This window comes from Psammomys obesus, unplaced genomic scaffold (assembly GCF_907164565.1).
Source record: "Psammomys obesus unplaced genomic scaffold, mPsaObe1.curated_primary_1811, whole genome shotgun sequence".
NCBI classification, from domain to species: Eukaryota; Metazoa; Chordata; class Mammalia; order Rodentia; family Muridae; genus Psammomys; species Psammomys obesus.
This window is the reverse complement of record NW_026590809.1, coordinates 4,863,101-4,890,241: the sequence shown is the minus strand read 5'-3', so window position 1 is coordinate 4,890,241 and position 27,141 is coordinate 4,863,101. Positions and strand designations below refer to the sequence as shown.

Sequence of the window (27,141 nt, the reverse complement as noted above, 5' to 3'; positions counted from 1 at the left end):
TGTCTGCAGAACACTCTTCTTGGCTGGGTTTTTCTCACCTCTTGCTATACAGTGCTGTCCCAGGACTTGCCCACTTATTTGTAAAAGCTGAGGCCCGTAATTCCACCGGATTGGACTGAGTCCTCAGGCATCCTTGTAGCTACCCAGTACAGATTACTCATGAGAGAGCAACATTAGCTACAAAGTGTCATCTGGAAATTCTTTTAGTTATTTTTTGACAATAAATGCAGATAGTGTGTTTTAATCATATTCATCTCCCATTACCCTTTCCCACCAACCCCCATTTCCACTTAACCTTTTATTCCCGACTACTCCTCCTTTGATGTTCTCTGGTTTTTTTAGTGCTACCCTGAGTTCGATTAGGATTGCTCGCTGTATGCACAGCCAGAGATTATTTATTGTTCTTTATTATTACTTATTATTTACAAGTGGCCCCTAGGATGGAAATAATGTCTTCCCCTCTCCCAACTGGAATTTCTATTTCTTCCTTCTGCCAATGTCATCAAATATATTACTTGACTCTGAGCATCTTGAGGCCAAGAAAAGGAGTTCTGAAATACCAATTAAACACAAGAAATTCATTTTTGTCCTGTTTCCTTGAGCGGAGCTATGGATGAAGTGGCCTCCAATGCTGTGTCACAGTCACTTATCCCTTAGCCCCACAGCAAGTCTTACCCCCCCCCAAAAAAAAAGTATTTAATTGGGACTTTTTACAGTTTCAGAGGTTTAGTCCTTTATCATCATGGTAGGGACCATGGCAGCCTACAGGCAGATATGGTCCTGGAGAAGGAGCTGAGAGACTAGTACATCCGGAGCTGCAGGCAGCAGAAGGAGAGGGGGAGACTGGAGCCGACATGGCCTGGGCTCTTGAAGCCTCAAATTACTCACCTCCAGCGACACACTTCCTACATCAAGGCCGCACTCCTAATCCTTGTGAATAGTGCCACTCTCTGTTGACCAAGCATTCAAATCTATGCTCCCATGGGGTTCTCACCCAGACCACCACCTCGGCCCTGCTTGAGAGGGCACTGAGCAGTCTGCACATCATTTACTGACATAAACCACTTTTGAATAATCTTTTCTAAATCACGATATACTTTTCTAAAGTATATCGTATCCTTGAACCTTCAAAACTGTGAACTAAAGAAACATCTTTTCTTTTTTTTTAAAAAAAGATTTCATTTGCTTATTTTATGCATATTAGTGCTCTAAGAGGGCAGTAAAGGGTATAGATGGTTGTGAGCCACCATTTGGTTGCTGGGAATATGAACTCAGGACCTCTGGAAGAGCAGACAGTGCTCTTAACTGCTGATCCATCTCTCCAGCTCCAACATCTTTTCTTTTTAAAGTTAGCTACCTCCAGTATTCTGTTACGGTAACAGAAAACTAACTAGTGAAAACTCTTAGAGTTTACTAATCAAAGACAACCAATAAAAAACAGGTCAAGGGGCTCAGGATGCAGAGTGAGTTTTGGGCTTAGGTCCCCAGTTCCATAGCAACAAAAGGCCATGCAAGATAATGCAGCCTACAGTCCCAGGTGTTTAGCTCTCTGAAGCAGGGGAATCACAAGTTCAAGGCCAACCTGACCAACATGGCAACTTCTTTGTCTCTTATTTAAAAAAAAATAAGCTAAATCTGAATAAACCTTTATCCAGTGGAGAAGGTAGTTAGGTAACCAGCAAGCCCTGCCTGTGATTCTAAGTACCTTTGGTGGTTAGAAAGTTACAAATCAAAACCACAGGAACAATGAGGGTGTTGTGGGTTACATATATTTATTATTGATTTATCTTTTGGTTAAGCTGTGGTTATTCCTAAACAAGCTGTATACCCAAATCACCACACAGAGACTAAGATTTATTTAATTAACCTAGAGCACAATGCTGGGCAATAGTTATTCCATCCTAAACCTCCAAGCCTGCATAGTTTCCTACCATTCAGATTTTGCCCGTTATACTTGCTTTTAGTCATACCTAAGGTCTGGTCCATCTCTCCACGTGGTTCCAAGACCTCTCCTGTGGATTCTCTGCTCCCACCTCCTTCTCGATTCCTTCTTCTTCCTCCCACTGGGGACCAGGATGTCCCACCCTAGCTTCTCCATTGCTCAGCCTCGTGGCTGGTTGTTTTATTGGGAGTTTAGAGAACAAATGGTGTCATGTTTATACAAATTTGAGACAGGTGATACTTAGAATAAGCATCACAATGCAACGACCTGATTGAAACCAGATAGTGGGGTAGAGAAATCAGCATTTGAATGAACAAGAGTAAGCTGTATACATTCCAAAAGAACGTTACACCAACACAGGGGGTGGGTATCACGGCTCAGCAGGTAAGCACATACTGCGCAGCTTAGTGGCCTGAGTTTGATTGCTGGAACCCACAGGGTGGAGAGAGCGAACTGATGCCCACAAAAGTTGTCCTCTGACCCGCATATGAGTGTTCACATATATCATGCAAATAAATCAGCAAAATGTAAAAAAAAAAACAAAAAACAAAAAATGTAAAACAATGTAACATGTAAAACAAAGTAACAACAACAACAAACCCTTAAATCTACAGTAAAAGAGGACTTCATTCCACTAGGTTAGTTACACACCAAAACCATAGCCCAATTACAAGTGTTGGTCAGATGTGGAGAAATTAGAACCCTCATTGTATTGATAGTTGGAATATAGATGGAACAACATCCTTGAAAACTGTTTATCAGTACTTCAAAACCGAAAATACAGACTCAACCATGTGACCTAGCCACTCAGTCCCTTAGGTGTCTAAGGGGATTAAAAACATATATTCACACAAATCCGCACTTGTGAAAGCCCACAGTGCTAAGTGATTGGGGCTGTTGTTTTTAAATCTAACCATGAAGGAGAAACTTGGAAAATTTCAGAGAAATAGGATAAACAAATCAAACAAAACCAACCAGCCAAACCTAGTGTACATGCCAGGGTAGCCCTGAAGACCAGAGAACAGTCAGGAATGCGGACAGGGACGGCCAGGCTGACATTTAAAATGGGAGTGAGAACTCTATTTCTCATTGGACTAGTTTTCATTCGAATTGGACTAGAAGCTAATCTGGTTATGTTCTGATAAAGAATCTGTCTCTTTTGTGTGTCTCCTGAGGTGTGGCAGCTCGCGTGAGATGTCACAGTCTTGGACGTTTAAGTGCTTGATTTAGAGCCTGTGGTGCTGTTTGGGGAGGCTGAGGAAGTATGTTATGGCGGTGGGCTCGAGCTTCAAACTCATGTTAATTCAAGCTTGCTGTTTCTTGCTTGCAGTTCAAGATGTGACCCATTAGATTCCTGCTTGAGCCATTATGCCTGCTGCCAGCTGCCTCCATTTTATCATCATTTATTTTTTATGTGCGTTGGTGTTGTGCTTGCATTCATGTCTGTGTAAGGCTTGTGGTACCACTACCAACCCTGGCTTCTACATTCTTTTGTTTGTTTGTTTTGTTTGTTTTCCAAGACAGGGTTTCTCTGTGTAGCTTTGGCTCTCCTGGACTTGCTTTGTAAAACAGGATGGCCTCAGACTCACAGAGATACACCTGCCTTTGTCTCCCTGAATGCTGGGGTTATAGGTGTGTGCCACAGTCCTAGCTGGCTTCTCCATTCTCAATATTTCTTGTAATGAAGAGTGTGCTAGACTAGCATCCCCTTTAAACTCACGTGGAAAGCTTAAAAAAAAAATGCTAAGAAGACACAGCACCTCTGGGATAGATTCTCAGACACTGGTATTTAAATGTTCCTCAAAAGATCTTAAATGCAAAGTTGAAAATAAGGTTCCAAACACAAAAATAAGAAAACAGACCATACAGAAATATATTAATTTCCACATTTATAAACACAGGATTTTTTTTTTTTCCAGCAGGTTATTCATTCCTTCTTAACCAAATTTCTGAGAGCTTTTCCACACCAATTGACTTCAACTTCTGTCTTGGAAAGTTGACTTAGAACTCTTCATCTGGCTTGATTTTTTGTTGTTGTTGTTTGGTATGTGCGGTTGGTTGAAGAACTGCCTAGGGGCTGGAGAGATGGCTCAGAGGTTAGAAACCATGGCTGCTCTTCCAGAAGTTCTGACTTCAATTCCCAGCAACCTCATGGTGACTCATAACCATCTAGAATGAGATCTGGTGCCCTCTTCTGGTGTGCAGATGTACATGCAGGTAGAACACTGTATATATAATAAATTAATTAATTTAAAAAAATAAATAAAGAAGAAAAGCTGCCCAGAATATGGTGAAAGACAACCACAATTAAACCAGCTTTGGTGTCAGCAGTGACTTTTTACATCAAGGAGGTTTTTATATAAAAGAGTGAAAAGAAAAGGGAGATAAAATAGATCTCAGAAGTAGTTAAAAGCATATATGCATAGCGTGTGTATAATAATATGCTATATATTCTATATTATGAATACTATATTGTATGTTACAATAATATTGTAATGTATATTACATTTATACTATATGCAATGTGTATGTGTATATACATTATATATTACATTATATATAGCATATGTATCTATATAACATATACAGTATGCATGCACACATATACATACACATTACCTATACATAGTATATATGTGTGGATGTTCCTGGGGATTGAACCCAGAGTCTTATGCATTTAAGGAAGCACTCAATCATTGAACTACCTGTTTGTAGCAGAGTATATAGCACTTTCAGTAGCAACTACATTAAAATTCAACTTGTAATAAAGATGGTTATCTTGAGTAATTCTCAGTCTCTAAAGAACTGAGCCAGTGGCCAAACAAACCCAGAGATCTGTCCACCTCTGCATACAGAGTACTCCACCATGCTCAGCTCTATTGAGGTTTCTTTTCTTTTCTTTTTTAAGGATTTATTTATTTATAGAATGTTCTGCCTGTATGTCAGAACAGGGCACCAGATCTCATTATAGATGGTTGGGAGCCACCATATGGTTGCCAGGAATTGAACTCAGGACTGTTTTGAAGAGCAGCCAGTGCTCTTAACCTCTGAGCCATCTCTTCAGCCCTTCTATTGTGGTTTCTTAACATGACCAGGTGTTCATTCTACTCTGTCAATTATATTTTTGCAAAACACCTCAGCTCGTATCTGCAAACTGTATTATATAAAGATGCACAAATGATCTGTGTCAAACCTATTTTATTTATATCTTTTCTAAGTGATATCTGGTAGCCCATGGTATCTGAGTATTTTAGAAGCAAATTCTCCTTTTTATTCACAGGTTGACCTTAGAGGTGATGAGAAAATAACCGGTCCTGGCTTCTTTAATTGTTTTCTGTCCTTTCTACACTTTATGGATAGTCTCTTCTCTATCTCTCTGTTTCCAAATATTTAGTTTTTATTATTTGTAGTTATGTGGATGTCTGCTCATGGAGTCAGGTCCCCTGTTTTAGGGTTTTATTACTGTGAAGAGACGCCATGTCCATGGAAAGCCTTCTAAGGAAAACATGGAATTGGAGCTGGCTTACAGTTTGATGTTTAGTCCATCGCCATCATGAGAAGCACGGCAGCATGCAGATAGACATGTTGGAGCAGGAGCTGAGGTTCTCCATCTTTATTCTCAGGAGACCGAGCTTGAGCTTCTGAGACCTCAAAGCCTGCCCTCCCACAGTGTGGTCTTGGTCTTTCTCCAAGACCACAGCTACTGCAACAAGGCCACACCTCCTAATACTGCCACACCCCTGAGCCAAGCATTCACACGCAGCAGTCTATGGTGTCAATCCTATTCATAATACCACATCCCCAGAGCCAGAGTTACAGGCTTTGTAAACCATCTGATGTGGATCCCGGAAGCTGAACTCGTCCACTGGAAGAGCAGCATCTCTAAACTGCTGGTGTACTTCTAAAAAACTCTTATTTACATTTCTTTTCTCTTTTTCTCTCTACCCCACCCCAATCCCTTCAACATCCCAACACCAGGTAGCAGAGAAAAAGGGCTAGTGGGAAAGGGGGTGTAGTTCTCTTTCTTAGCTGCTTCCTGCTGGTCAGGGTCATCAGGTTCCTTGGAGCCAATCCAATCCTCATTTCAGGAGATCTCCAACTTCTTGTTTCAGAACAGCAACTAGGAGCAGCAAGGGGGAAGCAGGAGCACCTTGTTCTTTCTTTTCGAACCACACTCTTTGGGCTCTGGCATTTATTCCCTCTCCAGAGTCCTCAGATTTATACTATCTGCTGCTGGCAAAGACCTTCTCTCACAGCCTGGAGGAAGCAAAGAGTGCTGCTGTGGACCCTCTGAATCAGCCCTACATTTCCACACCCTGAACCAAAACAAAAACTATTTATATCTACAACACTAAGCCAATGAACTATCTCTCCAGCCCTGCTGCTCCAACTCTTAGCCAACGTGGTTGATAAAAATGTAACTGGCAAACTTTTTGGGACAGACTGAATAAATTCTACAGTAGAAAAGAAGTGTCAATGGAACATTTCCTGCAGAAAGTTAAATTCTCTATGATTTGTTCTTTCTCTGTTTCTGTCATGGAAACTTTTTCCTTCTGAGTATCATTTATGTACTCTAGTTGTTTCAGGTACTTGGATCATGTCATGGAACTGAGCAGATAAAAACCAGAATGTAAGAAACCTTGTCCTGTGGATGGGGAAAGCATGCCCACAGGACAAGACAGTTTTCAAAGTGAATTAATTCAGCTGCAGCAGAAACTCATGTGCTGATGGAATGACCAATCTTCCCTGTGTTAGTTGCTTGTCTTGTTGCTGTGGAAACACCTGACAACAAACAACTTATAAGAAGAGGGGTTCATTTCTGTGGTGTTCTACTTTAAAACTCTACTTTATTTGGGGTGTCTAGACCTCAACCTTCCTTCCAAACTCCCAAACCTATGTAGGAGACAGAACATTAGTGGGGAGAGAGGGCCCCTTTACTTTTCCTGGCTGTTTAGGGTCAATGCATTCTTTTAGGGCTCTATACTAATCGACCATCAACTGTAGATGCAGCCAGCAGTATCCTCCAAGATGCTGCACCTTGAAGCACTGCTGTCTGCCTGTCTCCTCCAAATCATCACACCATCCTCTCTCTTGGGTCTCTCCAAACTGCTACTCACTACATGCCAACACTGCATGCCACAACACCACTTCTCTTTCTCAGCTCTCAATTTATATCCTCTAGTCCTAGACCACGCCCCTCTTGGTGCCACACATGGAAGGCTGTTACCAGCTGGCAAAAGCCATGCCTGGCAGAAGACAATTAACAGGTGTGGACAAACTAAAGCCCAACTAAAATCCCACACTTGGGATTAAAATAAAAGTGTATTTACATAACATAATTGAGTGTACAAAGAACCCAAAACTTCCATTAGACATTTCTGCAGACAGTTTTAAAGAAGACAATCCTTTATAGCCAGGAGGGTAGAGTGGCAAGAACCAGAGACAGCTAGCCTCATTGAACTGTCAGGAAGAGGGGAGAGTGGGACCAACCTATTAAACCTCAAGGCTGGACTTCAATCCCTCAATTCCTCCCCAAAGCGTTACCATCTTTCCAAACAGCACCACCAGCGAGGGACCAATTGTTCAAGCAAACACTCTGTCTCAGTTTCTTTTCCTGTTGCTGCAATAAAAGACTCTGACAAAAGCAATGTACAGGAGAAAAAGATTGCAGTATCTGGTTTCATCAACATCATAATCAGGAGGCAGAGAGTGATGAGTGCACACAGTAGCTCAGTTTCCTCTGTCCACTTACACAGTCCAGGATCTTAGCCAGGGAATGGTGTAACCCACTGTGGCTTAGTCTTCCTATCTCAGTCAAGACAATCACCCACAGATATGAGCACAGGCCAGTCTGCCAGGTGACTTTATATTCTGTTGAAAATTAACACCAGTCAGCATAGGCCCCAGGCCAAGTCTCTGGAAAGGACAGGGATGTCTCCCTCTACACAGTCTCAGTCTATCACCTCTGACTTTTACACCATCCAAATAACATCATTCATATTTGGTTAAATATTTAACAGGTGTAATAACTTTAATTTTTTAGATAATTTCAAAATGTTCCTAGATAGTGGTAACAATGAATCACATTAACTATGTATGTATAAGCAAAATGCTTTTCATTATATAGTTAGAGCAGCCTTATGACTTAAGCCAGGAAGAGCGCTTTATTGGTCTGTCTGAATGTCTTAAGGAACAGTTGCTAGATGAACAAGAAGAGGAAAAGCATGGGCTGGAACAAGAAAACCCTACCTCCAAGTCTTTATGTTCTACTTAGTCCCATTAGGTGTTGAGGCCTTCCTCTGTGTTTTCGATTTTATTAGAGAAATACTATATAGTTAAGTCCTACATTGTTTAGTACAGAAAGCAGCAAATAAGGAGGATATGAATAGCTAGGAAAGTATAGAAGCAAAACCAAAGACCAGGAGAAACTTTCCATCAAGTGTAAAACATTCTAAAGTTCTTATTCTGTACATACTAAATAATTGAGAATAGTTCCTGTCTTTGAAGAACTTTCTTAGGCTGTACATAGGTAGGTGCTTACAAGAGTGGGTCAGAGAATGTCACAAGAGAAAGCTACATGGCACATAAGGATAGGCTTAGAAGAACCGGAGGATTTTAGTTTGATGTCCAAAGTGCTCTAGCCTCCATTTCTTGTCAGCCACTCGACGTACCAGTAACCTCGTGAAAATAGGGACAAAAATAGCTTTTGCTATAATTCTTACACATCGCCCTAAATTTTCGTGTTTCTATCATAGAGGCCACACTCCTGTATTAATGTAACAGGAAATTCAGACTCATCCCAGAGACTTACTTGTGCAACCCTGAAGCAGTTCTCAGGGATTGCCTTTTCCTTCCTTATGGAGTGTGATCCAAAGTTCCGCCTCACTGGGTTTTGTGAGAATACTTACAGCTAAGAGAGTACACCAGGACCAAACTTAAGGAGCTTTTATTTCGTTTTGCAAAAGTGAGACTGGTGGCGCTGACATGCAGGACCGGAGCATCGCGCACGTCTGACTCGAGTAGGGTCTGCACACTCTACGAGGCGGGAGAGAGGTTGGAAACCTTCGGCTTCAGCCAGCCCAAACAAGCACGCACCGGAGCGGAAGGGTCTCAGGGCCCAGGTACTCCTAGGCCGTGGGTGGCCTCCGCGCGTCCCCCGGGAGGGCGCGCCGGCGTGACGTCACCACAGCGCGACGCCGCCGGCGCCTGCGCTGCTCCGTCGGACGCTGCGAAGGCGGAGCTTCCCGTGCTGTGGAGGTGAGCGGGCATTCTGTCCCGGCTCTGCGGGCTATTTTTCTGCCGTGGGTCCAGGGAAGTGAAGCGTGGAGACTCTCCCCGACGAGGCGCCTTCCTCGTGGGCTTCCGGGCGGAGACTCAGCCATGCCGAACTCGAGGCCCAGGCCCCGCCGGGGCGCCGGGGGCGGCGCAGGTGCGGCCGGCCGGGAGCGGCTGGTGGCGCGGTCCATGCAGAGCGCCGAGCATTGCCTGGGCGCCCAGGACTTCGGCACGGCATACGCTCATTACCTCCTAGCGCTCAGCCTGGCGCCAGAGCTCAAAGACGACGTGAAGGTGAGGCCTTCCTTCTCAGTGGCTGGCAGATCCTGCCATCCCAGCAGCGACAACGACGAGGTGGCGTGTGTGTCTGTGAGGGAGACAGAGAGACAGAGATAGAATTGAGACTCTTTAAGCATCTCCTACTGTGGAAGTCGATTCCTCTTGGGCCCTCCTGCAGCCTATCTCAATACAGCCAGGTTTTAGTAACAAAAGTCAAAAGTTGTCACACGTCTGTTTCAAAATTCCAGAGGCTCTTTAAATGCGAATGAGACGGGGTAGTTCTTTCTCTCCTACAGTGTCTAAGTTTGCCTTGGAGGCTTTGCATTATTCCGTGTTTCGAAGCATGGCCTGTCCTGTGTCCACTAGATGTCAGTAGCATCTTGTTATTCATAGAAATTTTAGGACCTGTTAGTTTACCTCAGAATATGAAAGTATTCTGCGAAGCTTGCTCTTCTGTGCAGACACCAGTAGAATAAAGGGCCAACACGATTCTTTGCTCAGTCCTAGCTGCTACTTATGTGAATGGAAAGATAAATAGTGGGTGTTGAAAAAAATATAAAAGCCAGGCGCAGTGGTGCACACCTGTGATCCTCCTGGCATTTGGGGTGGCAGAAGCAGGTGGAGCTCTGTGAGTTTGAGGCTAGCCTGGTCTACAAAGTGAGTCCAGTACAGCCAAAGCTACATAGAAACCCTGCCTTGAAAAAAAAAAAAAAAGAAGAAGAAGAAAATACATATAAAATTTGTCCTTGTGTTGGTAAAGTTCTTATCGAGGAAAGACATAAGCCACATCTGCCCTTCCTCCCAAGATCCCAGCAACAGACTAGGTCTGTAGGGGAGCTAATCAGTTCATTGGGCTTACTTGCGGAGGAGAGATGGGGGTTACTTACAGGAGTGTGGGTGCTCCACCTTCAGAAGGCTGCACTGGAGAGCCTTTACCCAGCAGGTACGATTGCTTTCATAGCTGCACAGATGGACTGACCCTCCCAGCCACCTCCCACTGTCTTCCCTGGCTTGTATACACTGGACCAGAGGTTTTCAACCTGCGGTCACTTATCCTGCATATTAAATATTTGTGATTCGTAACAGTAACAAAATTGCCATTATGAGATAGCAATGAAAATAATTTATAGTTGGGGGTCACCACAACATGAGGAACTATTAAAGGGTCACAGCATTAGGAAGGTTGAGAACCACTCTACCCGCGGCTATGCAGTTAGGGCAGTGTTGCATGTAACAGGCGGTACCAGCAGAATATTCAGAGGAGGGTCTCATGACCCTCATGCCTTCTGGGAGGGATGTAAACAAGTCCACCTGCTATGCTCTTTTGCAGGTGGCACAGCTAAATTCCCCTCCAAGATGGCGTTTGTCTGGCTGGCTTGGAGGATAAGCCTGAACAACAGCTAGCCATAAAATGGCCCTGAGATTGATGCTTTGGGTTCCACTTCAAGCACAGAAAAAAAATTAATATGTAAGAATTGCCTATATGACTGGAGATTTAGGAATTGTGTCTAACGTTCACAAGGTCTAAATCTTTTGTAGCAGCACACACCTGTAATCCCAGTGCTTGAAAGGTAGAGGCAAGGAGGATCAGAAGTTCTAGGTTATCCTCAGCTATGAGTTTGAGGTTAGCTTCGTTTGTTTTTTTAAGTAAAAACGAACTGGTAATGACCAACATTCAGTAGGACTTAGTAACTGGTTTGGTTTTATACGAAACAAAGTTGGTATTTCTTTGCAAAAGCCTCAAACTCGTGTTTGTTTTCCTGATACTCTCTGTTACCAATACCCATACTTCAGTCACATTAAACCATATAACTTGTGTTTTAAAAAATTTAAATACGTAAACTATATTTGCCTGTATGTATGTATATGTACCACATGTGTGTAGATATCTAAGGAGACCAGAAGAAGGCATTGAATTTTCTAGGACTAGACTTAGAGCCAGTCGTGAGCTGCTATCTGAGTGCTGGAAACGGAGCCTGGGTCCACTGCAACAGCAGCAAGTACTCTTAACTGTTGAGCCATCTCTTTAGCCCCTTAGTTTTATTTATTTGCTTATTTTTATTGTTACTAGGGACTAAACCCAGGGCCTTAGGCATCCTAGGAAAGTACTCAACCATGGAGCAGTATTTTTAGCTCCCAATCTACTAACCTATGGAACTCTTGAACTAGTCGTGTCATATCTAGATACCTATCATATTATAATAGGATCTCCTTCATTATCCTTGCTTTTCTAGTAGACTGTTGTAATTCAGTTTCTGGTATTAACTCTTATGTGTAAAATTTGTTGACTTGAAAAGTGGAATGCCTAAGCCTGTCTTCTTTCCTTAGTTCAGTGTCATGGATAATGGCCAGAGGGAGATGAGACTGGAGCTAGGGTGACAGTGAGGAGGTGGTTGTTGCAGTCCACCAACTAGCTGTAAGGGTCAAGTTAGGCTGTCATAATATCCATTGTCAGGAAGTGACAGATTTAAATGTAATGAAGTTAGGATATGCTTTTTGACAAAATGTGGGGGAATGCAGCACACGTCTGCTCCCTCCAGAGAGGGAGCCCATGACAGACCAAAATGTGTATACTACCGAAGTCCACCTTGATGAGCCAGTGAGTTTTATTGTGGTTACTTACAGAAACAGAAATGACTTAAAGACGGCTAGATTTTCAGTGCCACCCAGCATGGATGGCAGCTCGCAAAGGCTGAGAATCTGGAGCACACTGCACAGTCTGCAGGCAGCTCAACAGGTTGGAGAGTGTTCTTTCCAAGTGACTCAGTTGCTTTAAACTTCTAGGTGGCCAGTCTGATCTTGCAGGTTTGCTTGTCTGAGTGTTAATTCTCTCTTGTTAATGCTTTCGAGGGAGGGGCCTAGTGACTGTGGTCAGTTAGAGGGATTTCTTGAAGGTGAGTTGTTTACCTTCTGTTTTAAGGAGCTTTCCTACAAGGTGCAATGTTTCTTTCAGGGGGAAACTGTTACAGCTGTAAATAGTGACTTTGAAGTTTGAGATTGAGTACTACCTTTATGTCCTGTGAAGGGAAAGTGGTGAGGCAGTGGAGAACATTCTGGACTTTTAAAGCTTGTTAAATTTCTGTCTACAACATTCTGTGAGAATAGGAGCAAAATTTATGTTCACCGTTGAGCTTTGGTCCTAGTTTTCTTTGCACATTGATTGGTAAGATGACTGGACATCCAGTGGCTGAACAGTGGAGATAAGAGTCTGAGGACCAGAAAACAAGGGTCTTAATTAGGCACATACATGTTGCATCATTAACACATAGGTGATAGTGCATTAGAGATGAATAAGAGGGCCAAGGGCAAAAATAAAACAAAACCAAACCAAAAACCAAACAAAAACAAAAACAAAAACAGAGGTAGGAGAGGGGCAGCTAGGAGTAGATGTTTACAGAAAGACCATACTGCCCAAATCTACATATTATTACCTTTTGTATGGCTTATTTGCTGGCTTCGTCCCTGTTCCATTGCTGTGAAGAGTCATCATGACCAAGGCAGCTCTAAGAGGAAACATTTACTTGTAGGCTTGCTTGCAGTTTCAAAGGTTTAGCTCATTATCACGGTGGGGAGTGTGGTGGCGTGGATAGTGCTAGAGCAGTGACTTAGAGCTACATCCTGATACGCAGGAAGGTAGGGAGGAAGGGGTGGTGGTGGAAAGAAAGAGACAGGCAGACACTGTACCTAGCTTGGGCTTTTGAAAGCTCAAAGCCCACCCCAGTGACATACTTCCTCCAAAAAGGCCACATCTTCTAATCCTTCTAATTTTTTAGGTGATGCCACTTCCTGGTGACTAAGCATTCAAATATATGAGCCTGTGGGGGCAGTTCTTATTCAGACCACCGCATTTGGCAAATTGTACTTACTAAACATTAACAATTCCAAGTCATCACTCCATTCATAGTTGTAGTTCCAGTTGTTGGAATCATCAGTTAGGGTTATATATTCTTCATTCTTGTTTACTAATTTGTACTTCTTTTTCCTTTTGTTTGTAAAGGAAACTTTTCAGTATACACTTTTCAAGTGGGCTGAAGAGCTTGATGCACTCAGTCGAGTACAAGACTTACTTGGTTGCTATGAGCAGGCTTTGGAACTATTTCCTGATGATGAAGTGATTTGCAATAGTATGGGAGAGCATCTCTTCAGGTTTGTAGTGACTTCACTATTAAAAGGTTTGTTGTTTATCAGTCCAAAGCGAGTATAAATTATGAATTAACTTACTTTGTTTGGTTTTGAGAAGGAGTCTAACACCAGCTCAGTCTGGTCTGGAGCTTATGTGCTTACATGATGTTTCAGTCGGAGACTACACCTATATACCACTCTGCCTGAGGATAAAGTAATTTGAATAGGGAACGTTTAATGTGAATAATTAACTCTAACGGGATTGGAGAAGTGAGTGATTAGCTGTTGATAAGGAGAACGCAAAAGAATACAGGAATAATGTGTAAATATGCTATATAGTCTGGCAGTTTTAAAATTAGATTTATTTTGTATGTGCACATGTGTGTGGGTACACGTGTACGTTTGTACTGTGTGTGGGTATATATGCCATGATAAGCATGTGGATGTCAGAGAGACTTGGTTTTTTTCCTTCCAAGAAGTAGGATTGAACTAAGGTTTTCAAGCTTTGTGGCAAGAACCCTTACCTTCTGGGCTATCTTGCCAGTCTATAGCAATTTTATAATCAAGGGAGGGTTTTCCTTACTGGACTCAGATCCAGTCCTTGTTTGAAAAGGCTTAACTGTGGTTTACAGGATGCCAGAGAAGTCACAAGGAAGCCTTCCCAGAAAACTGGTGAATCTGTTCTTTGGAACATGCTAGAAAACCCCTAAAATGGGGAACTATACAATTTGGAGCATACTGTTAATGAAACCTCCACTAGGGCAGTTAATTGCCCATTATTGGATGCTGCTGGTGCCATGCACTTGGCTGCTGTTGCCTCCCCTGCACATAGAGAACATGGTACTGGTTAAGTCCTGAGTATAGTGGAGCTAGAAAGCAAAACTAGCGAAAGGAAGGGGAACCCTGGCCAAGTTGGAAAGAATCCAAGAGCAGTCCTTCAGGCCCTCTGTGAAGTCGCAGTGTACATTCCCGCCGTCGTGGTGTGTCATGTCTGCAGTCTGAGAAGCTCCTTTGAGGCCTAGTACATACGGTTTCTCTTGGAGGTTGTATGCTCAGGTACCCCCTCCATGTGGTGCATCCCCACACAGAGTGAAGCCACAGCTACGTAATCACACTGCTTATGGAATAAACATTGAGGCACACCGAATCAGTCAGCATCGGTTAGAAGGTAGCGGAAGCCTTCGTCACCCTAAGTGCCCACATGCCAGTCAGAGGCCAACCTGGAAAGCAGCCTTCTCCAGGGGTAACAGTCACAGCCCAGGCTGTAAATGTGTGCAGGAGGTTACAGGAGCTGTAAGGGTTAGCTTTGCTTTTGAGCCAGAAAGCTTGAAAGTAATGGGGGAGCATGGGTCTGCCAGCTTGGCAAGTTGCACTTTCGGATGTAAGGACTTTAATAAATTGATTCTCCCTTGATGTATTCCATGCATTTTCGTCTTCTCTCAGACCATTAACGTTGCTAGTAATGAAGTACAAAGTGCCTAAGTGACCACAGAATTTCTCCTAAATCTATCTAGAGTCTGTTAGGTATTGATAATCAACCCAAAGGCCCCTACTTGGCTCAGAGGACTGCAGTGACAGGCCTCTGGAGAAGGGAGTATATACAGTTCTACAGTTGTGACAAAGTAAGTTAACTGAGCAGTAGTCTTCCTTGTTACACACTTTGGGTTAGCATGGTGAGGCTTGTTTACATTAACACCCTGAATTTTCTACTGTGATATGTGCTGTGCGGTTCCAGCATATAAACAACATAGCTCTACCTTCAGGGCAACAAAGAAATAGCATACCTTACATATTTTAATTTTAAACTAAAACACAAGTGCCTACAATTTAATATAGCACTACCCTTTTGTTGGTTCATTTGTCGTAACCACGCCCAGAATGAATAGTTTAAGTTTCTTTAGAATGGGTGGTGGCTAAAGGTGAGAGTGTTGTATTTGTCGTTAATATTTACTATTGATATATTTTTTAGTAAGGCTGCGGTTAATCCTAAACCAGCTGTACACCCAAATCACCACACAGAGACTGGGATTTATTTAATTAACCTAGATCACAATGCTGGGCAATAGTTGCTCCATCCTAAACCTCCAAGCCCACATAGCTGCCTACCATTCAAATTTCCCACATTATACTTGCTTTTAGTGATATCTTAGGTCCAGTCCATCTCTCCACATCCTTCCAAGATTTCTCTCCAAACCTCCGCTCTCCCAGCCTCTGCTCCTCCTCTCCTCCTCCTTTGCCTCCCACTCCTTCCTGTCTTCTTCCTTCCTCTCCTCCCACACTGAACAAGGATGCCCACCCTATCCTCTCCATTGCTCAACATTGTGGCTGGTTGTTTTAATTGACAAATTGCAGAACAAATGGTGGCATGTTTACACAAAGCTGAGACAGGTGATGCTTAGAATAAATATCATAATGCAGTGTACGGATTGAAACCAGAGAGTGGGGGAGAGAAGTCAGCATTTCAGTAAACAAGGGCAAGGTATATACCTTCCAAAAGAACATTATACCAACAGTGAGAGTGAGAAGAATTCTGCTTGTTCTGCCCTGTGGAATGTTTGAGTCGTAAATTACTGATTTATGACAACTGTGTATAGAACTTGATATTAGTAGAATCCTATGTCTCTGGTCAGGGGGTGAACAAAGTGTAGACCAGTTTGAAAGCTGCTGAAGTCCGATGCTGTGTGAGATACATAATAGTCGTGGGCAGTGTGGTCAACCTACAGTTAACTATTTTAAACTGTGACAGGGAGTTCTTTTGAGAAACACTGGTCAGATGACTTTTAGTATTTTCCCTTTGTCTTTTCTTTTGTCTGCTGATAGTCAATTCAGTACAAGTCAATGCCTTGGACACCCCACCTCCCACCTCCTAAGACATCTGAGATGCATAGATAGATCTTTAGAAAAGAATTCTAGAGACTGCTGTCCTCACAGAAAGAGAAGGTTTTGCAAAGGAAGTAGACTTCTCTGGGATCTGGGTAGTGATCAAGGATTCTCAGGTGGGGTTAGTGTGTGAACAGAGAGGCATTGTAACTGGTCACATAGAATGGAACATATTCTGTCTTTTTCCCCATCTAGAATGGGCTTTCGAGATGAGGCAGCTGGGTATTTTCATAAAGCAGTGAAGCTAAACCCTGATTTCAATGATGCAAAGGAGAACTTTTATCGTGTTGCAAACTGGTTGGTGGAACGTTGGCACTTCATCATGCTTAATGATACCAAGAGGAATAGGATTTATAATGCAGCGATCCAGAAGGCAGTGTGCCTGGGGTCCAAAAGTGTTTTGGATATTGGCGCAGGAACTGGAATACTGAGGTTTGTTGTAATTATAATTTTTTAATTATATTTACATGTGTAATGATATAAATTAAACAGGTTCGTTAGCTATCAAAATTGTAGCATTTGTTTGTAAAAGTAGTAATTGTTTCTCATAATAGTGTTAGGGTTTTTTTTTTTTTCTGTTGTTTTCTTTTTTTGTTTGTTTTGTTTTTTTGAGACAGGGTTTCTCTGTTTAGCCTTGGCTGTCCTCGACTTGCTTTGTAGGCCAGGCTGGCCTCAAACTCACAGAGATCAGCCTGCCTCTGCCTCCCTGAGTGCTGGGATTACAGGCGTGTGCCACTGTGCCTGGCTATTGTTAGGGTTATCCATGAAACTATTAGTACTGTACTTTTCACTATGATTTTACTTATCAAAACTTCAAGAAGACTAAGAAAAACTTAGGATTATTGAAATGCTGAATAATGATTTTAGAATATTTTTTATGTTAACAGTCTGGTAGAATCTAGAAAGCCTATTAAGCAAACTCATTGCCAGTTGTGTCTAAATTGTGTGTATGCTGAGGTGGATGTAGTGGCACACGCCTTTCATCCCAGCAGCTGGGAGGCAGAGGCAGGTGGATCTCTGAGTTTGAGGCCAGTCTGGTCCATATAGTGAGTTCTAGGACACCAATGCTATGTAGAGAGACCCATCTCAAAAACAAAAAGCAAAGCAAGATAAAAATATGTGACGCCGTTATTTATTGAGTGATTTGTTTTTAAACAAGTGTACAATTTCATTCTTTTTATTTATTATTATTGTTGTTGAGGTAGAGGTTCTTGGTGTAGCCCTTGGCACTTGTTATGTAGACTAAGCTGTCCAGGATCTCACAGAGATCCACCTGCTTCTGCCTCCCACATGCTGGGATTAAAAGCATACACACTGTACTTGGCCTTATCTTAATTTTTAATTCGCTTATTATTGCTCTGTGTGTTTCTGTGTGTATGTGTGTGTACGTGTGTGTACATGCGCATGCAAGCCTGTTCACCACAGGATGCATGTAGAAGTCAGGTTAATTCTCAGGAGTTAGTTTTCTCCTTCCACTGTAGGTTTCAAGGAATTGAACTTAGGGTATCAGACTTACATGGCAAATGCTTTTACCCATTGAGCCGTCTTGCTAGCCCCAAGTTGTTTTTTTTTAAGCAGAACAAATAATGGTTATATTAAAGAATGGAAGAAAGATCCAGATAAGATAAAAATGTTTGAGGCATCATAAGTTTATTAAAATTGTAAAAAGATATAATGGATTTTTTTTCTTTTGTAGCATGTTTGCTAAAAAAGCTGGTGCACACTCAGTATATGCCTGTGAGTTATCCAAGACCATGTATGAACTTGCCTGTGATGTAGTGGCTGCAAACAAGATGGAAACTGGGATAAAGCTCCTACATATGAAGTCACTTGATATAGAAATTCCAAAACACATTCCTGAAAGGTGTGTTTATAATTCACCAAAATCATTAAGATACCTTTCCATCTTCTTCTGTTAAACAAAACTACTAGTAACATCCTTCTTTTGTGGAGATGCAGATGTCAACTTGTTTAATAAAATGCAGGTTTTTATAATAACATGTGCTTTTAAAACAGTACCAAAGAAATCAAGAAAAATTGGTAGTAACAAATTCTTCTTTAGCATGTCACTTGAATATATACATTTTTGTATGTGTGTGGTTTTTCGAGACAGAGTTTCTGTGTAGCTCTGGCTGTCCTGGAACTCGCTTTGTAAGCCAGGCTGGTCTCTAACTCAAGGAGATCTTCCTGTTTCTGCCTCTGCCTCCTGAGTGCTGGGACTAACGGCATGTACCACCGTGCCCAGTTCAACTCACACCCTAAACTCAGTCCACCCACTTCCTGTAGATGGACAGCATTAGGTAACTGTTTAACATGTGAGTAGTTCACCCTCAGCAGATGTCATGGTTTTCTTTTTTCTTTTTGATGTCCTGGTTTTTGTTACTATCCTCAATTAAAATGACTGGAGGTGCAGTTGATACAGTGCTTTGTCTTGTGTCCTCCAAGTGCTATACGCACCATCTTAGAGGCCTGTGTTTGTATCTGCAGTTTCGCTATGGTCAGGAGAGCAGTGGGTCTTCTATCATTTAAAGGACTTTCCCTTCCTTCTTAATGTAACATTTGTGTATAACTCTGCCTATTCCGTCTTCTGACTTACTTAAATGTCGTCGATATGTAAAGAGTTTTTTTGGTGTCCTATTGGTATTTGAACTCTGATTTTTAAGTCTTCTTCCAGTTTTAATAAAATGTGTATGGAATTACACTTCAGTGGTCTTAGTGAGGAAGTTTATCAGACCTTAATGCAGGTATATACTTATTTTATAAAAAACAAAACGAAACCATTGTCCTAATTTGTATTAGTGTACATGGTTACAATAACAAAATCTTAAAGATAGAATTTAAACCATGGGCACATAATTTTTCAGACAAGAGTTCTCCTGGCTGTGGTTGGCTATTTGAGCTTTGTGTCCCCATGTAACCTTCCTCTGCGTGTGAGTGATTATTCTCTCAGTAGGACACTGGTCCTGTTGGATTAGGACTTCATGTTGGTGACCTCATTTAACCTTAATTACTTCCTATAGGCTTTTCAAGTTGTGTGGAGTGGCATGAATCAGAGATTATTTAAATTTATATTTTTCTTATATACTGCTTTTGAAGCAGGTGAAATAAGTTTCAATTTAGACTCTCATTTGTTCGCTTTGACCATAAACAAATTCTGGACTAAGTTGTAAGACTTGATGAAACAATTTTTCATATTCTAGGTATGTGCAGTCATTAAAGTACTGAATGTTTTCTGTCTTTAGGTATAATTGGGTTTATGTATTATGGAAGAAACTCAAGTCCCATTCCTACCCTTAAGAGAGCTACAATCTAGAAATGAGCATAAGGAAAATTTATGACTTTTTTTATGTCTTTGTACTACAAAGTGAATGGTGTTGACAGTGAAAGCTGAAGGAATTCAGAGAAGGAAAAAAGTTGAATGTCTGAGTTTTCTAGAAAGAAAGAATGAATAAAAGTGTAACTCTGGAGTAGGCTTTTGTGAAGACTAGAGAAGTAGTAAGAGCTGCAGATATGTACAGTATAGAAGGCAGAGAGAACTTTTGAGAGAGAAGGTTCTTGACAGCATTAAAGGTTATTTGCATATCAAAAATTGCAAGCTGGCCCAGTGAATAAAGACATTTGTTGCCAAACATGTTGACCTGAGTTCAATCCTTTGAACCCCTAAGTAGAAGGAGAGACGTTTTTCTGATACCCGTATGTATGCTGTGGCATGCTTGTACCCACATAAATAGTGTGTACAGATATTCATACACAAAACAAATAATTTGTTTTTAAAGACAACTGAAAAAGAAGGTTTATGCCAGATGGTGCTGGTGCATGCCTTTAATCCCAGCACTCCAGAGGCAGAGGCAGATGTAGCTCTGTGAGTTTGAGGCCAGCCTGGTCTACACAGCTAGTTCCAGGGATACACAGAGAAATCCTGTCTTGAAAAAACAAACAAACAAACAAACAAACAAACAAAGAAGCAATAACTTCAGAAACTCATTTTGAGAAGTAAGGGTTATTGATGGTAGAGAATCTGTGCTTGTATCACCTACCTGATTGGTTTTTCCTTTTTAATGTAGGGTTTTATGCAGCTAGCGTCAAACCCACTATGTAGTCAAAGGTGACCTTTAAACTTCTGCCTGATTATCTTGCCTTCAGGTCCCAAGTTCTGAGATTACAGACATCAACCACCGTTCCAGGCTGTATAGAGTTTTATTTAATGTTCAGGCAGGGACCAGGAAAGATGTGGGTCCAATTACTGTTAAGGACTTAGGCAGTGAACAAAGTCTGGGAAAATAACCTTTCTATGCCCAGAGAAAAGAAAAAAGAGCTAATGAAGAAAAGAGGTGTCCAAGGGATATCTCAGGATTCAGGGGTAGGTATTAAAATGAAATGTATTAGAAAATTTTACATAGAGATTTTCTATAACATATTTGCCCCTTTCTCTCTGCTTTGACAGCTTTATATAACTAGCATGTCAGTTTACTTACATGTATCTTTAAAACATCATTCTATAGAGTATCCCTAGTTGTAACAGAAACTGTCGATGCAGGTGTATTTGGAGAAGGAATTGTGGAGAGTTTAATTCATGCATGGGAGCATTTACTTCTGCAGCCAAAGGTAAGCAGCGTGAAAACACTTAAATTTGAGTAAGTAGTCATTGTTTCAGGAAGCTAATTGAGCCCTTCAAATGTTTGCAAGACATAAAATGTGTCAGAGTACAACTGTATACCTGGAAAGAAACACAAGAAAAAACATTAGACAATATAATACAACGTGCGCTATATGTACCAGCATGGTTTACAGGTAAGAATGCTACAGGAAGGAAGTCCTATGAATGAACTTATTTGTGGAAGGGCTGACTAAAATTCTTGAGCATAGTTGTAGAAGAGGGAAGTACTTTGAATCTCACAGCTGTGTGGAATTTTGGCAGATCCCTAGAAAAGAGGGTAGTAATGTTAGTTCAGTAATGTTTTGAAGTACTCAGTGAGTTCAGGCTATCTGAGTTCAGCACCCTGAACTCTTGTAGTTCACAAGCCATATGTATATTAAAGTTAATTTATTATATACATTGTATATATTAAGGGACTTTAATAAATCCATTGTTTACAGAAGATGATACACATGTATGTAACATAGAAAAGTAGTTTGTTTTTCAAGATGACTTCTCTTCCAGTGCTAGTTGAACTTGGTGCCTTACATATGGCTAATGTGCTACTGCTGAGCTGCATTTCGAGCCTGATTTTACTTTATTTCTGTTTTTAAGGATTTATTTATTTTTATTTTGTTTTATGTATTGAGTTTGTTTGCATGCATGTGTGCCTTTCGTATATATGTGTATGCCTGTTGGACATGTTTGAGGCTGTTACAGTCCCTGTCATGTTCAGGGACTGTGGGAGTCAGCAGAAGACATCACATCCTGTGGGACTTGAGTTAAGAGAAGCCTATGAGTTGCTTGTGGATGCTGGGAATCGATCCTGGGTCCTCTGCAGGCGTAGCCAGTGCTCTTAACCTCTGAATCATCTTTCCAGTACTTTCTTTTCCTTTTTTTTTTCTTAACTAAGTCATATCCTAAAGTAACATAACTTTACACCCCTCTCTTCATTTTTGTATTCTAAACATTAAACACACACGCATGCACACACATGTACATACCCAACACTGAAAATGCTTTTTAAAGGAAAAATTCCTTAGCCTGTAAATATACGCACTTATGTATAATGTGACTTTTATTATATTTCAGACCCAAGGAGAGAATGGAAACTGTGGAAAGTATGGGAAGGTTATACCAGCAAGTGCTGTCATATTCGGGACGGCAGTAGAGTGTGCGGAGATACGAAGACATCATAGGTGAGTGGTGAGAGAAACACTCTAAGCCGGGTGGTGGCGCTGCACACCTGTGTTCTCACCACTGGCTGGGCAGGCGAAGCAGAGGCAGGCCAATCTCTGAGTTTGAGACCAGCCTGATTTACAGAACAAGTTCCCATACACAGAGAAACCGTGTCTTGAAAAGCTCTTCCACTGCCACCCCCCCCCCCCAAAAAAAAAGTAAGAACACGATTTCACAGGCTTAGTACATGTTTGTAATGTTTAGTCTTATTTTAAGTAGAATTCCGGGATCAAAACCAGCTTTATTTTCATACAGCTTACTGTGTGAGAGGTTTGTGTAGGAAAATATTTAAGTTGAGATTGATTTTAGTTGAAGTTCAAGTAAGAATTTCCAATATGAAGATAAATTTTAATATTGTTTTTCTTGGTAACTTCATTAATGCAATGATTGGGCAGAAATTTTAAATCATCAAAGAAGTATCCTTCCTGCGTAAAGGTAACATAAAAATATTGTTGGAAGTGTTGATGAAGAAAAGAGAGAAAGAAAATCACTCTGAACTGATCACCAGTAAATAGCTACTTCTTGTCTTTGCTGCGAGTTATTCCTTAGTCTTTTCGTTCCCTGTTACAGGGTGATGATAGAAAGGGTTAGTTTGGTAGGCACAGGATACACACCAGACAGATGGGCCTCCGTTAACCAAGTTGGTTGAATGAGAGACAGTGTACTGGTTGACTATCAGCTCTGTGTATGTAAATGTCTCTGTGTGGTAATTTAATTCATTTAAGAATATCAATAAATATAGTTGTGTGAGGCAGTATCCTCAACCCTTTCTACTGATTGTTTTGTGGGTTGTGTGTGGTCGTATTGTGACTTTCACCTTATTGTTCTCATGAGCACTCAAATTCATATTTTGCTTTGTCTATTCTTGTTTTCTGTTAACTTGTTGGAATTCAAAAGTATATTTTGAATATGAATCATTTGAATATATGTTCTAAATATTTTCTTTTTTCAAAGTTTTAAAATTTTTATTTCTGCATTGTGTTTGTGTGTGTGCCGTGTGTGTGTGGTGTCTGTGAAGGCTCTAAGAGGGTGTTACATCTTCTGCAGCTGGAGTTGTAGGTGGTTGAGAGATGGCATATGTGTGATCTGGAACCCACTAAACAGTCTGTCCATTTCACAAAGGTGTTAATTTTAATATAGACTTATGTATCAATTTTTTTATGTGATTATGTATATAATTAAATCTATGATCATGAGTTCTTAATTCATTTTTATGTTTATATTTTCTTGGCTATTAGATAATGATATTTGATAATTTATGAAACCTGTGTTACCTTTTCTTTTTACTAGAGTGAGTGCTAAGGACATTGCTGGTATCTGTTTGCCAACAAATGTGAAATTTCAGAGCCCAGCTTATTCTTGGGTAGATACTGAAGAAACAGTTGAACCGTACACCACTGAGAAGATGAGTCGTATTCCTGGAGGATATCTGCCTTTGACAGATCCCTTCCAGATTATGAAAGTTGATTTCAACAGTCTTCAGGTAAAACAAGAAGTTTACTTTTTACTTTTTTTTTCCCCAGTAAGGGTTTCTCTGTGTAGCTCTGGCTGTCGTGGACCTCGCTCTGTAGACCAGGCTTGTCTTGAACTAAGAGGTCCACCTGCCTCTGCCTCCAGAGTACTGGGACTAAAGGCACATGCCACCACTGACAACTATGCTTGGCTTTGTCTTACTTTTTGAATGTACATGAAGTTCTCCTTAGAAAGAATGATTAGCAGCAAGTTAAAAGTCCAGTGAAAGTGTTCCTTTTCAGTGTAAAGAAAGCTCCCTAGGGTTTGTTGAGAGGGTACTTGTGTGCCTTACATAAGCACAGTGACAGCAGAAGGAAGGTCATGTGTGAGCTCCTCAGATGAACTGCTTGCAGTAATAAGTTCTGCCAAGTTATTAAGTATGTAAGCACAGGGGCAAAAGTTCCAGCCCAGGTCTTTACTTTTCTCTTCGTCATGCTGTCTTCTCAAATTAATGATTTTCCTTGATAAGAATAATAATCTAAGCCCATTAAATCTAATTAAATCTAATCTAATTTAATCTAAATTTAAATAAATTAAAATTGTTAGGGTAGTGGTTCTCAACCTGTGGGTTGCAACCCTTTAGGGGTTGTCAAATGACCCTTTCACAGCAGTTACTTAAGACCATTGACAGGTACTCACATTACAGTTCATAACAATAGCAGAATTACAGTTATGAAGTAGTAGCAAAAATAATTTTATGGTTGGGGTCATCACAGCATAAGGAACTGTATTAAAGGGTCACAGCATTAGGAATGCTGAGAACCTCTGTTTTAGGGAAATACCATCTCATTTCACCAAGGGTTGACGGATTATTGAGATAGAGAACATTTAGGTCTTTTGTCTTGGGATGCTAGGCCTTGGACCTAGAAGCTGGACATGCTGGTCACGCCTCTGCACCACTCGGCTACACTTCCAGCTTAGGGTTTGCCTTTTAAAACCAGAGCAGGCCTGAGTGAGGCTGATAGGCTGATCATTCTAGTTTGTATATTTTTGTATTAGTGAATGACAGGAAGATGTGTGGATAAATGGCCCAAAGATCCCAGGATCTTTTAAATAAAATCCCTGTTTAATGTCTTGTAGAAAGAAGAGCATTTTTGTACAAATGTTTAAATGCTTCTTCTGTGGGGTAGGGGTGTCGTAGACTGTGAAAGAGGCTATTTTAGCTAGAGTGTTTAAAAACACAGCAGATGCTTCCCCTTTGACTTGCCTTCTCTTGGGGTGGTCTGCAGCTGTTTTAGGTTTGCTTTTGTGGATGCTGAGCAGTCCTGTGTTTTGAGGTCATTCCTGACCAGACACAGTGTTCCAGGAGTAATGGGACCTTACAGCTGTTCTTTTAATAGTTTTTGTTTGAATTTTTTCTTATACTACAGACACCCTGTAATAGGTTTTAGTTTTAAAAATGATATGTGCCTGTTTAACACTTTCAAGGAGAAAGCCCCAGTATTACCTTTTAAAAATGTTACCTCCTTTGCCTGCATCACTTTTTTGAAGTGTGTCGTTCCGGGCTTGCTTTTTTTCTGTATGCATGCAGAATAAAAAAGGTTCCGTTGCTTTGCTGCATGCGTTTGTCATTCAGCACTATGTCCCTGGTGTTTTTTTATCAGTAGTGTGTGTATGTATCTGCTATGTGTCTAGTAGTTGCGTGATATTCTTTGATTCACTAACTGCAGGAGAGGACTGAGCTTGGAAGAGGGGCTGTGGTGTGAAATTGAGGGAACTCAGTCAATTTTACAGTCAAGTTATAAAGCCTTCTCATTCTTTTTATTATTTAAATTATTTTTGGCTTCTTAAGTTTCCTAACCTCTGTTTTCTCATTCTGTTTACATTTCTTTTCAGGAATTAAAAAGTCTTGCAACTAGAAAGCCACATCCTCTTACTGTTCCTGCTGTTAAAGAAGGCGTGCTGGATGCTATTATGGTTTGGTTTGTTCTCCAGCTTGATGATGAACACAGTTTGTCCACAAGTCCTTGTGAGGAAACTTGTTGGGAACAGGCTGTTTATCCAGTACAGGCCCTTGCAGGTAAGTATTGTATCATTAAAAACATTTTAGGGGCTGGACAGATGTGGTTAAGAGCACTGGCTGTTCTTCCAGACTTCAGTTCCCTGCATCGACATGGCAGCTCAGAACAGGCTACATCCATAGTCCCATCCAGTGGCCTCTCCTAATGTGCAGGCATACACGCAGACAAGACATCCTTATACATTTAAAAAATGTATAAATAAATACATTAAAAAAATTTTAAAGCAAACCTCTCACCACCAAACCAATCAAATAAACAAATTTTTTGCTTTAATCAAGTAATTAATTGTCAGTGGCCAAAAAGAAAAAAACATAGTTTCTTTGGAGATGAAGTTTTTACAAAAGAGGTGTTATTTAAATAGTTCAGAATTATAAATTTCTTGTTCAAAAGAAAATTTAAATGGCAAGTGTGTAGATAAGGGAGATTAAGGCCAGCTGTGGTATGGCATGCTGTTAATCACAGCACTGTCAAAGAATTGGGAGGTAGGCACATCTCTGGGAATGTGCACATCTCAAGGCCATCCTGGTCTACATAGCAAGGGCGAGGCTGACCAGGGCTACATATTGAGACCCAGTCTCAAAAAATAATAAGAGAGATTAAATCATTCCCCTGGAAAGTGGGGAGAGGAGCTAAGAGTTCCTGGAGGTGAAATTGAAAGTACATATGATCAAGATGTGTTTATGTGTATGAAAGTATCAGAGTAAATAAAAACATTCTATTAAAAACAAAAATACTGTGCCCTGTGTCATATATCCTTAATCCCAGCACTCTGGAAGCATCTGGGGTTAACCAGGGTTACATAGTGAATTAAATATTTTAAATATTTATCTACAAATTTCAAATAAAAATTTCAAAATTACTGCATGTTCCTCAGCTATAACTATCAAATTAATCATTTGATAGTTTCACTTGCTAGGTATCAGTAGATGAAAGAAATACTGCTTTAAAAAAAGTAAAAATGAAACACTTCATGAGCTTGCCTGTCATCCTTGCTCAGAAATTATGCTATTCTTCTCAGTTTTATTCTAATATTAGTATAAGTGCTTCTGAAGTGACTCCTTCATTTTCTTTTTTTTTAAACAAAAATGCCTCCATAAGTTGGGGCTGTAGTTAAGTCTGTGGAGTATTTCATAATTAGTAATTGATGGGGGGTGGGGGGGTGCCATCCCTTGTTCTGGTAGTTCTGGATTCTGTAAGAAAGTAGTTGAGCCAGATGGTGGTGGTATGTATCTTTA

At 40.9% G+C, this 27,141-nt stretch overlaps 1 protein-coding gene and 1 non-coding gene across 2 annotated transcripts in view; one reads left to right on the top strand and one right to left on the bottom strand.

The window, feature by feature from the left end:
• Nucleotides 1-9,182: 9,182 nt before the first annotated feature.
• Nucleotides 9,183-27,141, top strand: part of Prmt9 (protein arginine methyltransferase 9) — a 29,118-nt gene continuing 11,159 nt past the window's right edge. Inside the window, exons 1-8 of the mRNA XM_055609112.1 lie at nucleotides 9,183-9,511; nucleotides 13,494-13,642; nucleotides 16,694-16,930; nucleotides 18,195-18,362; nucleotides 21,001-21,103; nucleotides 22,227-22,333; nucleotides 23,664-23,856; nucleotides 25,722-25,905. Coding sequence (XP_055465087.1) covers nucleotides 9,323-9,511; nucleotides 13,494-13,642; nucleotides 16,694-16,930; nucleotides 18,195-18,362; nucleotides 21,001-21,103; nucleotides 22,227-22,333; nucleotides 23,664-23,856; nucleotides 25,722-25,905 — 1,330 coding nt within the window. The 5' untranslated portion in view covers nucleotides 9,183-9,322. The remainder of the gene's footprint in view (nucleotides 9,512-13,493; nucleotides 13,643-16,693; nucleotides 16,931-18,194; nucleotides 18,363-21,000; nucleotides 21,104-22,226; nucleotides 22,334-23,663; nucleotides 23,857-25,721; nucleotides 25,906-27,141) is intronic.
• On the bottom strand, nucleotides 26,859-26,962 carry LOC129678358 (U6 spliceosomal RNA). Its single transcript, XR_008720354.1, has one exon. It is a non-coding gene; the product is annotated as a U6 spliceosomal RNA (small nuclear RNA).